Source organism: Manis javanica, chromosome 16 (genome assembly GCF_040802235.1).
Source record: "Manis javanica isolate MJ-LG chromosome 16, MJ_LKY, whole genome shotgun sequence".
In the NCBI taxonomy this organism is placed as follows: domain Eukaryota; kingdom Metazoa; phylum Chordata; class Mammalia; order Pholidota; family Manidae; genus Manis; species Manis javanica.
The window spans coordinates 23,307,508-23,321,346 of record NC_133171.1 but is presented as its reverse complement, the minus strand read 5'-3'; the positions used below and the strand labels follow the sequence as shown (position 1 = coordinate 23,321,346).

Here is a 13,839-nt window from a genome sequence, read left to right as displayed (position 1 = left end):
ATCCCTGACATTTTCATTGGCTTCCTTCATTGCCTGTCTATCTTTTCTCCTCATTCACCCCACCTGCAAGTGTGTGTGTGACTTCTATATTTCTAGTTTTCAAACTTTTATAATTACACGAGTTCTGATAAGTAAAATAAGTTCCTGTCCTTGGCATTACATTAGCCATGCATTTTGCATGTTACTATCTGTTAAGGAGTTTCTGTACCGGCAATTGTTAAATTGTGATGTAGTGTATGTCAATGTTACTGCATGTTGTCATATTCTGATGTTGGGAGCTAATATTAACTTGGACATTTCATACTTTGCTTTTTGAAATAATAAAGTGGTTTCCTTTCTTCTGCAGACACAGTTAAATTTGCTTCTGGATAAACTTCGAAGCACTGTGAGTACATTTAAAGAAAAAACCCAGGAAATGGTCCTTGTTAACTATTATTAATAATTACTCAGATAAGCACAGCAAACCTGAAATAGTTAGAAATTCATTTTAAATCAAATTCTCTCATTTAAAAAAATAAGTTTTTAAGACTCATTTTGTTTAGGTTTCTTTTGAAGAAAGGTCACACACATGCACACATATGAAGTCAAATTATTTTATAAATATAAATAGAATTCTCTGAATGTTATTAAATTAAAATTATCCTGTAGTTTCAGGAAAGTAAAAATAATTAGTTATCATGGAGAAGGAAAATATAGTTTTTTATGATTAAAGATAATACTTGTAATTCATTTTCATTTTATTACTCTATAGTAACATTCTCCAACATGGAAATGCTGACATTGAAAAAAATGGGCATATATTTTTATGCCTTGGTATAGAGGCAGTATTTCCTAGAAGCCCTTTTTTAAAATTAGGTTAACAACTGATTCTGTTTTTTAATGGAAAATTCATAGAAATTTGGTATGCGGGTTATATAAATGAGGCATGATTCCAAGATAAGACTTATTTCTTAAACAAATCCACAGAATTAACCAAATACTGTTCATTTGCAAGTAATTCATTTTGAAAAGCCAGGTATTTATTCTGTCAGTGCTGTTAGTTCTTAACTAGGTTAGGCCTGCTTTTAGAACCATTAGAAAGTTCCTTTAATGTAGCATCGTCTGATAGCTGATTCCAAATCCATGCCTTTAAGCTTTAAAACAGGTAGTTTAACAAGCATAACTTTGAAATGTCAGTGGTGCACCTTAGGGACCTACTGTGTATTTTGGAAGTAGAATGATGAAAAAAGATGATTTACTTTTCTTGTCATAGAGCAATTTTGTTATCATAGAAGCATAAGGTGTATATACACTTAAATGTAGGCTAAAATCACGTGTATGTTAACCTGTGAAATGTATCATTTAAATTTGCTAAAATATTTTACAATGAAAGACTTTTCTTACTACAGTAACACAGTTTTTGGCACTCAGAAATCTAAAATGTAGTGTTTTTCTAATATTCTTAGTATATAATACAGAAATTCATTCCAAGCTTTAAAGTATAAAAGTCTGCTAATAAGATTTTAAGTTTCCATTGATTATTTTAAAAGAGGTTCAAATGTTAATGATAATATTTGGAAAGTTGCTGGAATTCATAGAAATAGAAAAATTTAAATGCTATGGTACAGTCTTAAAAAGTACCTTAATTCTCCTAGGGAGCAAGCTTTATTCGTTGTATCAAACCTAATTTAAAGATGACAAGCCACCACTTTGAAGGTGCTCAAATTTTGTCTCAGCTTCAATGTTCAGGTATTTCCATATTTTTATAATCTGTATTACTGTGTCTCTGCTTAAGTGCAATTTAATATGTCTGATGTTTTCAAATAATTCACAGTTACCTCGATTATTTTTGATAGCAGTAAGATTTTAATCTTGTATTTCCTTTAATTATGGGAAAAGTGTGGTTGGCAAGTAATCCGAGCAATATTGGGGTATAGCTTATTGTGAAGTAAAGCCAGTTTACATCACTGACGTGACAATTATGAAAACTCTTACTGCGAGCCTGGATCTCCCTGAAGTGGGTGGCTCTCCTGCGGCGCCTCAGTCCCCCCACCCACAACACTGGGTCGGCGTGGGCTTGGTGCCCTTGTTAAAAAAACTCCACTACTTGTAAAAACAAGTGAAAGCAGCACAAGGCCCTTGGCTCGGTGGGACGCCCGCATTCAGTGAGACTCCCGGTGCCGCCTCTCTCCCTGCCTCACCCTGACCGTACCCGTCTAGGCTGTCTCGGGCATGTGCTCACGGATTCCTCTACTCCTCTCCCGCCCTCCTGCCCTCCCTCCCTGCCCCCACTTGCCCCGCTTCTCCCAGGGCATCCATCCTTCTCTCGTTTGGACCCAGAACAGGCTGTGACCCTTCCTTAATGCTTATGCCCTCTTGACCCCTTATTTTGCTTCTCTCGGGTGCATTTGTTATAAAGCTAAGGTCACTTAGCCTTCGGGGTCCACATTTAAATGGGCTACTTCTAAAACCTTGCATGTGATTTTGTATTCTTTTGTAATTTGTAATTTCATACTTTCTTCTTAAAGAGCCCTTCTCTAATTATGTAAACTTCAAGCCCCCCAAATCTGAATCTGCCTCTGACCCCTCTCATAAAACTTAGCCATTGATGAACCTAATTCTGTCCTTTCTCCTCATCTGTACAGATGAGGTAGGCAGGACAGACTGGCACCATCACAAGTCCACGACCACTGACCTCTTAAGGGTAACCTCCCAAGCCCGCCCTCCCGTTGCCCTGGTCAGCACGTTCTGTTCCTCGCAGAGACGGGCTGGGCCCACCTGGTTGGCAGATCTCTGAGCCTCTGCCAGCAGGCAGCCTCAGCACTTCAGTAACACTGACCGCTTCACCTGTTTGCTTCTGCTGCCTGCATGGCCTTCCCTCCTGTTAAGGAAGTATAAGTGCCTTTCATTCCTAGTCAAGACTCGGGTTCTTTGGAATCCATCCCTTCCTCCCTTCCCATGACTCTTAACATTGACATGTGTGTTGAAATGTTCCCTCTGAGGTGGATCTTCCATTACTTTTAAACGTGCTAAACCTCACCTGAAGTCCCTCTCACCACACGGCCTGCCTTCTGCCCCCCCACCCCCCTTGCATGTTGTCCTCTGGTTTCTCCTTTTATGTCCAAGAACAGTCTTGCTTGCTTTCTCAGTTTTCCTGCATTCCACTTGCTCCTTAATCCAAGAGAATTCAGCTTCCATCTTGATCAGCCCAACAAAATAATCCTTGGATGATTTAATCTGGTAGATCACCGTGACTTCCTGATCCTATCAGACGTTCGTTTTGCAGCCCTATCTTAGTGGGCGTCCTAGCAGTGGTCTGCTCGGCCAGGCCCTGACCGCGTGCGTCCCTTCCTCGGCACCCGAGGCAGGCGGGCTTCCCTCCTTATAACCCTGGGACAGGCTGTGCTTCCTGAGTGGCAGCGAAGAGGGGCTCTGAGTGCGTGCCAGCCAGACTGCACCAGGGGGCTTCACACTGGACTCCCCGGGGCAGAGCCAGGCCACGGGGATTCCTAGGAGGAAGCGTACTTGGTTTGGCCATCCTAATTTTTTTTAACGTCAAAAGTTTTAAGAGTAAATCAGCTTTGAGTGCTGAGAAAGCATCTGTAGACTTGGTAATTTATTAAGCTCCGTGAAATTCTCAATGGGCTTCTGTCTGTAAGTCAGCTTACGTTTTGTCTGCAGCTCCAGGGCAAGCCAAGGGTTTGGTCATCTGCAAGTTAGTTCTGGACTTTTGTACAGTGACCGGCAGTAATTTGTGTCTGTCTGTGCATCCAGGCATGGTGTCTGTTTTGGACTTGATGCAGGGTGGTTTCCCATCACGAGCCTCATTTCATGAACTCTACAACATGTATAAAAAGTATATGCCAGATAAGCTTGCAAGACTAGACCCAAGACTCTTTTGTAAGGTACAGATACCACCTCAGTTGAAATTTCTTAGCTATAGACTGTCTTTCTTGTTTACTAGTTGACATTTAACTTTAACTTTTTATTTTTCAGGCTCTGTTTAAAGCTCTGGGCTTAAATGAAATTGACTACAAGTTTGGGTTAACAAAAGTATTTTTTAGACCTGGCAAGGTAAATACATTTCTATTTGAAACTTCAGGATGAAGAATGTGAATAATTGGGGCCAGTGAAAATTTTTAAGTGTTTAGGGACTTATCTTACTCTTGAATTATATGATCACAAACTGCGTGTGTGTGTGTGTGTGTGTGTGTGTGTGTGCGTTCACGTACAGTGTGATTTTCCCACTTATGAGAAGGTTAACGTGCAATACTCTCTCCAGTTTTTATAGCTTTTTTTTTAGCTGTGTAGTATTGGAATCAGAATTGTTTACTTGGAGTTTTTGCCTAGATAAGGTTATACTTCTGTTTTAAACAAATTGAAAGCTTTTCTAAAACATTAATTCAGCCTTTAATTAAAAATTTCAAAATGCTTTTGAGTCTTCATTGTGAGAACAAGTTCTAAGAGTGTGGGAGATGTGTAAGGCCCAGGAAGCCGGAGCTGAGTTCTGACCGACTCTAGAATGGATGAATGTACGCGTACTTTTGTATGCAACATACTTTTCTTAAGCTAGCCATAATTACAATATTTATAGGTTCTTGTACTAGGTTTCAATACGGAATTATAGAATATTTAATAACTAAATATATACAGTACAGAAATCCTAAATGCCATTCACAATCCATTTGAATATTTTTGCCATTCCTAGCTGCTTTAATATTGGTATTGATTGAATAATTGCATCTTCATAATATAGACACAGTTGTTGTTATGTAGTGGCCAACCATACATGTTTGACTTAGAAAAAATCATTAATAAATATCTAGTGCTTTAAAAGCTAAATTAATCATGACAGATAAATCTGATACCACATTTTTGGGCCTGAGATGAGCTATATAACGCATTACCAATGTATGTACTTACCTGTGAATATTTTTGCTACAGAGGACCCATACCATTACCTACAAAAGAAAAAAAATTGAGAGAAAACCAAATATATAAATACTCATGGTTGACTTAGCCATAATCATACATATTTATCCTAAAGTTCACATATCTCTAATCCAGGGCCATAGCAGTTTAGAATGACAGCCCGCCGGAGAAAGCAGTCAGTCTTGCTTCCAGAAAAATCAGTCAGCAAGATACGTGGAACGCATGAGACAGATTTTCAAAGATCTTTAATCTCATTATGTCACCTTTAATTTTGATTTGTGTAAGAAACCATTATATTGGTTGGTATATATATTGAAAGGGTGACATCCTCAATATATTTTAGTGGGATATTTGGTAAAGGATAGCAATCAAGTAATTTTGTGGTAAACTGGAAATAACGCATTTTATTCCTTAAAGATGCAGTAGCTGCTCCATTTGCACTCTCTTGTCTCTTGGCAGCAATTTCTTATCTCCGACCAAATGGGGTGGGGGTGGGAGAGAGAGAATAGTGGTGGTGGGGCCTGACCTTCCCTTGTCAGGAGCTCTGTTCAGACACCTGAGATGCAAATGAGCCAGTTCAGAGAGAGATCAGCCCTTTTTTCCTTTCTCAATGAAACCTTTTGTCCAGCTGTCTGTAATTGTCATTTAGGATTTTTTTTCTGCTTTTGTTACTGAATGTGCTAACTACTAAGAGTGCCTCCTTGCCCTCCGGGAAAGACCCTGAAAGGAGAAGGCCGCGGATTGCAGCCCGGGTGATGGGCTCGCTGCGCCCCCACTGAGACGGGGTCAGTTTGCGGCTCTTCCCAGGAAGTTAGACTGTGGATTTGATCCCAGTTTGTTTTCTCTCTCTGTGTGTTTAAGTGCATTTATCTTTTGACACTGATACAAATTACTTCATCTCCTAGTTTGCAGAGTTCGATCAGATCATGAAGTCGGACCCTGACCACTTGGCAGAGCTGGTGAAGAGAGTCAGCCACTGGCTGGTCTGCAGCCGCTGGAAGAAAGTGCAGTGGTGCGCCCTCTCCGTCGTCAAGTGTAGGTGTCCTGCTCCGCGGTGTGCGGTTGCTCAGGGGGTGGATCGGTTTGTCTCGGGGGTGAGTGCTGGACAGCACGGACTGTCACGCCGCCTCGGCAGCACGTGATACGTGTGTGTGCGTGGATCCTCTTTTAAAATTTATTTTTGTATGACTCTGGCTGCCTACATCTGATTGTATTAGAGGATAATTAATTTCCTCACGTCCTAGACAAACGGAGCTCACTATCCTGGTCCCTCCCCACCCGCACCCTCTCAGGCTTGATGGTTCGCCTCCACCACATGGCATCGCCAGCACACATGCCAGAGCCTTTGTGGGGGTCATGGCCTCCGCGCCCCGCCCCTGTGGCCTCGGCAGCCGGCCGACCGCCTGGCCCTCCTCCAGACCCCGCACGTCCTTCCCCAGAGTCCTCTCTCTGGGTTCACACCGTGTACTAAGGCTCCCCTTGCATAAAGGCCAGTCTAAAGTCTTAAGTGTCTTTGAGGACCTGGAAAAGTGGGGTGTTCACTTCCCTTCTCAGGCGCTCCTGCCCTTTTTCTCTTAGACCCTCTTCTCTGACACACTGGACTGAGCTCCTTCATCGGGTGTTTCTGCCTGGTGGCGGCAGCTACTTAACTCTGACCCAAACAAATGCGGGTGGAATGTTTTGGCGTAACCTGAGACTTATGGCAAACCTGTAGTTGTAGGGAGCTATTGCCTGGGACTTGATGAAACTTATAATTTCCCCTGCCTCCTTGATCTCCAGGGTACCTGGAATTCAATAAATTGTTCCTTAATATAGAGTAATGAAAATCTTTTGACTTGATGAAAAGGAACATGTAAACAGAGATAGTGAGGTCTTTTGTTAGACCATTGTGAGTGTAGGCAGAAAGAAAACCATAATACAGAAAAAAAGTAACAAGCTCTTTTTTCCTTCATTTTCCAAGTAAATATAAACATATTTGTTACTATAGGTTAAATGCTTTCAGCTTTATACATTGCATTATGATGGAAAACACAGTATATTAAAATGATCTTTACTGTAAAATGAAGTTAAACAGATTTCTCTAGGGTTCTTAGAGGCCTCACACAGTGTGTTCATTGTGAATCTCCAAAAGGAAGTATGGTATGTAGCTTTTCCTAAATTCATTTGATAGGTGAATCCTTTTTTAAAAGACATAACTTGCTAACATTTCTAGACCAGGGTTGCTTATGATAGTTTGGTAAGGAATAGTGTAGTATAAATAAGGAAATAATACATTTAAAATGTAAACCCAGCCATATACATGATGTGCTTTATATTTTACAAGTACAGGAATGAAAGAAATGTTCAGTTTCTTCATTTTAATGTCTGGTACAATATGTTCATCAGTATTTCGTGTTTCTTGAGAATTGCTTTGTGGAAATGAGTGATTTTTAAAAATGTTATATGTCTCATTTAAACCAAATAATTTTCCTTCATTATATTTTCCTGTTTTACATAGTGAAAAACAAAATAATGTATCGAGCTGAAGCCTGCATTAAAATGCAAAAAACTATTCGAATGTGGCTTTGCAAAAGGAGACACAAACCTCGGTAAGATGAGGACAAACCCACTTGTCCTAATACAAAACGGCTATGAAGCCATAATGAAAAGCAGTTCGGAGACTCAGAGTTTCTCTTTTCACATGTTTTTTGTAAAAAGATGTATTAGTCTGTTATTTATATTATTTGAAATTAGTAAATTCATTAATTCATTACTTGCTCATTCTATAAAAAGATCTGGAATAGCTTACAAAAATGTAAGCACTATAAAAGATTGAAATAAATGATTGAAAGCAGCTCTTTTATTCTGACCATTAGTGTAAGGCTGGAGGCACCGGAGGGAGGGGTGAGACACTGGCGACGTGCCGAAGTCCCCGGCTGCGGCCCCCTCCCAACCTGAAAAATGTGCCTTTGGCTGGCCAATCCTCGCGCCCTGTAAACCTAGGCCCTGCCTCCCCCTGCCTTCTTTGAAAACTCGCTGCCTGCCCTGCTGAGCATGACCTCTCCAGCCTGTCATGGTGCAGACTGGTGAACCCCGCCCGGGATTGCACTCGAATAAACCGCCTGGCCCTTTGTTGCCGCTTGTCGCCTGCTTATTTCGGTTAGAATTTATCTTACATTTGGTGCTGAAACCGGGAAGGGGCTTGAGCGTGGGGCCCCGACCGGCCATCGGTGGCCCCGCCCCCCCCTTCCTCAGCCTGCTCTCCGCTGCATAGACTATTTTCCGGTGAGTCCCTCAGTTTCCCCTGGTCTGCTTCCCTTCCTAACTCCATTTCACCTGGTCCGTCCGAAATTGTAGCTGCGTCCAGGTTGGGTTATCTGGCCCCTGGGCATCCGGCCCATCTGCTGCGGGCATCCAGGATACCCGCCCCTGGCCCTGCAGTGGGGGAGACGTCCCTCACCCAGGCTCCCAGGCCGTCTCCCCTGACTTGGCGCGCTTGGGACGCTGGGCGCTCCTCTCAGCGGGATCAGTTGGGGAGTGGCGCAGACATGGGGAACCAGCCCTCGAAAGCAGAGGCTCAGACCCCGCTGCGGGGTCTCATTTCTAACCTGGCTGCTCTATTTGTCCCGGGAAGTTTGCAAACGGAAGCTGGCCTTCCTTTGCTCTCAGGCCGGGCCTCAGTATCCCTTGGACAACCAATCTCACTGGCCCCCTGAGGGAACTTTCGATTTTGGCCTCCTCACTGACTTGACTAATTATTGCCACCGGAGCGGAGAGTGGGGTGAAATCCCGCGTGTGCAGGCTTTTTGGGCTTTGCGCTCCCGCCAGACCTTTATATTGAATGTTCCACAACCCAGGTTCCCCTGGCCCGATCTCCAGTCAAGGACTGTCAGCCTCCTACTCTGCCCGGCCCTTCCTCCTTTTCAGATCCGCCGGAGGCCCTCGGTCTCCCGCCTCCCTCAGCTCGCTACCCCCACCCCTTCCGCCACCATCTTTAAGTTCTTTGTCCTCCCCCGTGTTGCTGCCATCCTAAAGTCCTACATTCTCACCCATGCCGTCTTCCTGCTCCTCTCCTCTTCCGGTGGCTGCACCCCACCCCCTTCCGCCTTCACTGCCCTCTTCCCCCACCGGAACATGCTCACCCCTCCCTCCGGTGCCTCCAACCTTACAATTAGTGAGTTGAGTTTCTTGATAAGTATCAAATTGACATTGTTTTTAAAAATATCTCATCAGTGTTTTGACCATAATTTTCAAGATGATCTGTGGGGATTACATTATCTTACTGCAAATTTAGTCTTTATTTCTTATTTGAGTCTAATTTAGACTTTTTAAACTTGAAGGTCTGATTAACTTAATTCTTAAACCTTGGCAAAGAGATTATATAACTCCTTAAAGTTTTTGTATAGTTTTAATTCTCAGATTTTTTCAGTGTAAGTAAAGAGGGTTTAAATCCACTTGACAGGCATTAATGTCATTCACACCTGTCTTTGATTATTTCTTTTTAACTCTTATGAAGAGACCTAACAAAGAGAATACTGGATAATATGAAAACAGAGATGGACTGTCTTGTTCAGCAATATGGTTAGCATTTTATTAAAATGAAAAATCTATTTATAGCATTAAATGGTGAAATGAAACCCTGATGAAACATTGTCTTTGCAGCATTGATGGCCTGGTTAAGGTGGGAACACTGAAGAGACGACTTGATAAATTTAATGAAGTTGTAAGTGCACTGAAAGATGGAAAACCAGAGATGAACAAACAGGTCAAGAACCTTGAAAGTTCTATTGATGCTTTAATGGCCAAAATTAAGGTATGTAATTTTAACCCAGGTGACTTTGACTTTTTAAAAAAGAATTTAATATTTTTTTGCTATTGGTATTGAAACTGTATAGAAAAATGTCCTTATTTCTTTAAAGATACAAAATGTTACATATGTTAAGTCTTGATGTCAAGTGATGCTCATTATATTATTCTATGTTTAAAAGTTTTCATGTCAAAATAGTTAAAAAGAGAACAGTTTTTATGCAATTTCACCTGTTGCTAGAAAGATACCCCCCCAAAAAATAGTAACTAAAATACTGTACTCTGTTGGTAAGCTTTTACAATATCATTGTCATGAGAGAGGATTAATGGAAGTTATTTTGCTTCCTGTCTTTCTACTTTCAGAAACCAATTTTCAAAGAAATGTAGTATTATTGAAAATTTGGAGAAAATCACCAAAACTCCCTTAAACCCCACACTGGCACATTCAGCTAATATACTGTTGCATATTCCCCTTCAGTCTCTTTTTATACGCACATAACTTTGCATAGTTCTGTCATAATGTACATTTAGTTTTGTATCCCTATAAATATGTTATATGCCTTGTCATTATTTGATTATCTTCAGATAATCTGTAACACAAAGTACATCACCATTAGGAGAATAGCAATGAATTTTCCCCTAACTTTGGTAGGAAAAAAATGAGGCCTCTATTTTTTCTTGATTTTCATTTATTTGATTACCTGTGGGATTGAAACATTCCTCCGTAAGCTTGTTTGTTAATTATATTCCATCTGTCCATTCATAGCTTTTTCTGTTATGTTTTAGGGTATTAATGTTTTTCTCACCTAGTTTCTTAAGTCAGTGTAATTATGTAGAATGTAACTTAAAGCAAGCTTTTTATCTTATTTTTTGCAGTTGTTTTACGTAGACAGTGGTAAATGTTGGAGGTAGAACACAGAAAGATCAAGAGAAGAATGAAAATGCTTTGGATAAATGTAGCTGATTTTACGAATACATCAAGGACTATCCTTGTTTATGTGGTATTATCAATTATGATCAACCCAGATACTTTTTTCGAAGGCTCACTTAGAAAAATCATCCAATAATTTAGGATATAATTAATAATTTCCTAAATATTCCTTAGGTACTATTTGAACATTATTATTAGAGAATAGTAAGCTAGCAAAATTAACTAACCATGTCTTAAATATTATTCTGACTCCAGTGTGCTACTTTGTCTACATGACACCATTAGATTTTTGATTACGTAATTGATAAAAAAGACTCAGATATTTGTGTGCAGAAATATTATAATTTTTTGGGTATTATTCAATATGCAACTATTAAATCAGAGATGATGAGCTTGTTGCTTAACAACTTCTGTAGTCATTGCTGTGTATGTGCCTATTGTTTTTTTCTGCTTGGGGGTCAAAGCACATTAAAAGTTATCATCTTAATCTCTTAAAAATGGACAATTCAGTAGTACAGCAGCAGAGAGGACTTTGTATGTACGTTTTTACTCATTTGCTTTTCAAGTCCACTCTGATGACAAGGGAGCAAATCCGGAAGGAATACGACGCACTGGTCAGGAGCTCCGAGGAGCTCCTGGGCGCCTTGCAGAAGAAGAGGCAGCAGGAGGAGGAGGCGGAAAGGCTGAGGCGCATCCAGGAGGAGATGGAGAAGGAGAGGCGGCGACGCGAGGAGGACGAGCAGCGCCGGAGGGAGGAAGGCGAGGCGCGGCGGCTGTAAGGCTCCCGGCGCTGCCGGCGGCTTAGGAGCATTCTTGTTTTTAGAGTCATTCTGTTTTAAAAGACTAATTTTAGTCAAAGTTTGAAAATGGAGAAAGCAGACTCAATAGCATAAAATGACCTTAGAATCTGAATTTTGGTTAGACTCTGACGCCTGAGGATTTCTTGACTTCCTTTTTAAGGCAGGACTTGGGTATTATTTTATAAGCCAGAAAAAAGGCTTTTGTGTAGTTTAAGACTGATGACGTTTTGGACGAGCACCAAAGCAGGGCGGACAGGGTGTGAGAGCTCCTGGGAGGAGGAGGCCTGACCTGGAAGCAGGGCCTTACAGTGACGCTTTATGACCAAGGTGACCCAGAAATGTCGAAGTACAGGACATACGGTATTTATTTGTTTTAGAAGAATTACTGTCAGTAGGGTCGAGGTGATAGGTGGTATGGCCAGGAGGTTGACTTGAGTCCCCTTTCTGTAATTGTATATTAAATGGTTAAATTCCTTATTTTCTATTAGATTTTTTGAAGAGTTTTCTGTTTTTTGTTAGGAAACTTGAGATGGAAGCAAAGAGAAAACAAGAAGAAGAAGAGAGAAAGAAAAGGGAGGATGAGGAGAAGCGCATTCAGGTCTGTGCTCACGGGGCAGCGGCTGAATCCCTATCGAATGGAATTACCGGCTCATGAAACAAAAGAGGCGCAAACACGACCCTGATTTGCTGGGCAGGTTGCCCCCGCCTTATCTCAGACGGAAGGCGGCTTCTGCAGTGGTTACGGGGAGACCTTGGCGCCAGGAAAGTGAGCTGAGACCCAGAGCGCGGCCTGCCCGCCGGTGGGGTGGGGACGCAGCAGCCGCCCTGAAAGGTCACCGCGTGTCCAAGCGTCCAGAACAGGGCCCAGCTGCATAAATGGTAGTTCGCTACTGTTACTACACTGAGGGGAAAGCCAGATGCACATTCACTTAAAACAATCGTGATGCTTTGAAACACTATTTTATAATTTAGTAGGGCCGGTAGCAACAGGTTAGGATAAAGATATTCTCCCTCCCCCTGTTTTTTAAAGTCTGTATCTGAGAATAATCGACCGGGTTCGTGGCTTTCATGGTTTACCCGGGCGCAGCCAGCGCCGAACCCGCGGCTCCTGACTCGCGGTCGGTGCTCCCCTGGCGCCCAGGACGCCCAGCGACAGCCGTGCTGCCGCGGTGACAGGCCGATGCCAGCGCGCCCCCTCCGCCTTCCCCCGCGGTCGGGGGAGAGGGACGGCAGGGCTTGCTGCTCACACAGTGCATGCTCCTAGGAAGGAACTCGCAGGGACCGCCTTCCACAGCGGTGGGGACGGTCGAGTGGGGGGGACCCCGGTGACTCGCCTCTGTCCCTCCAGGCCGAGGTGGAGGAGCAGCTGGCCCGGCAGCGGGAGGAGGAGGCCCAGCAGCAGGCGGTTCTGGAGCAGGAGCGCCGGGACCGGGAGCTGGCCCTGCGGATCGCCCAGAGCGAGGCGGAGCTCATCAGCGACGAGGCGCAGGCCGACCCGGCGCTGCGGAGGTACGGAGGGTGTGCGCGCGCGTGTGTGTGTGTGTGCGCGTGTGTGTGTGTGTGTGTGCACGCGTGCATGTGCGCCCCGCTTGCCTTACCTCTCCGCTCCTTCCAGTGTGAAGGGAAAGGGAGAAAATCACATTTAAAGTAAAACTATTTTGAAATCATCTGTATCAACTATTACACCCAAGTGGATGAAACAGCTGATTTAATCGAATCGTTAAACTACTGAAAGATAAAACTGCTATTCAGTTCATGAGTACTCTAAGAAAACACCTCAACTTTTACTCTGAAGTTGGCAGAGTATCATTTAAAGTATCGTATCACATTTCTAAATACCTGCCATTAAATACAGGCACACCTCAGAGTTACTGCGGGTGTGGGTCCAGAGTGAGGCAAATGAGGAAGGTCTGGTTTCCCAGTGCATAAAAAAGTTATGCTCACACACACCGTGGCCTAAGTGTGCAATAATACTACGTTTTGAAGAACAGCACAAATGCTGAACATGCTGACCGACACCAGAGCTCTCAGTGGACCCCGGTCACTCGCAGATGCCACGGCAGGTGCTATGGTGAGAGGCCCGAACAGCTCTGAGGGTCGCTGCAGAGGCTCGAGTGACGTGCTGTCAGGAATGTCACACCTACGTGCTCGCTTGGTGCAGAGTTGCCACAGACCTTAAATTTATTAAAGACATAATATCTGCAAAGCTTACTGAAGCGAAGGACACTGGAGGAAGCACATCTGCCCTGGCACAGTGGTGAGCGAGCATATTCCAGGCCAGTGTAATGTCTTTGGCTGGGATTTATCATTTTCCTAATGTAAAATTTTCATTTCAGTGTATCATACATCCTAACACTTGGAATGAGGAGAAATTTTACATACACACACAACCCCATGTTTCAGAGTAGATTT

The 13,839-nt window shown here is 42.9% G+C and overlaps 1 protein-coding gene across 9 annotated transcripts in view; it reads left to right on the top strand.

Moving 5' to 3' along the window:
* MYO6 (myosin VI) overlaps window positions 1–13,839 on the top strand; it is a 121,599-nt gene that overhangs the window by 92,878 nt on the left and 14,882 nt on the right. For all 9 annotated transcript variants that reach the window (XM_073224342.1, XM_073224341.1, XM_073224340.1 and 6 more), the window contains 10 exons: window positions 347–385; window positions 1,635–1,728; window positions 3,754–3,884; window positions 3,976–4,053; window positions 5,817–5,946; window positions 7,409–7,499; window positions 9,553–9,703; window positions 11,194–11,402; window positions 11,947–12,025; window positions 12,776–12,936. In XM_073224342.1, the coding sequence (XP_073080443.1) occupies window positions 347–385; window positions 1,635–1,728; window positions 3,754–3,884; window positions 3,976–4,053; window positions 5,817–5,946; window positions 7,409–7,499; window positions 9,553–9,703; window positions 11,194–11,402; window positions 11,947–12,025; window positions 12,776–12,936 (1,163 nt within the window). The remainder of the gene's footprint in view (window positions 1–346; window positions 386–1,634; window positions 1,729–3,753; window positions 3,885–3,975; window positions 4,054–5,816; window positions 5,947–7,408; window positions 7,500–9,552; window positions 9,704–11,193; window positions 11,403–11,946; window positions 12,026–12,775; window positions 12,937–13,839) is intronic.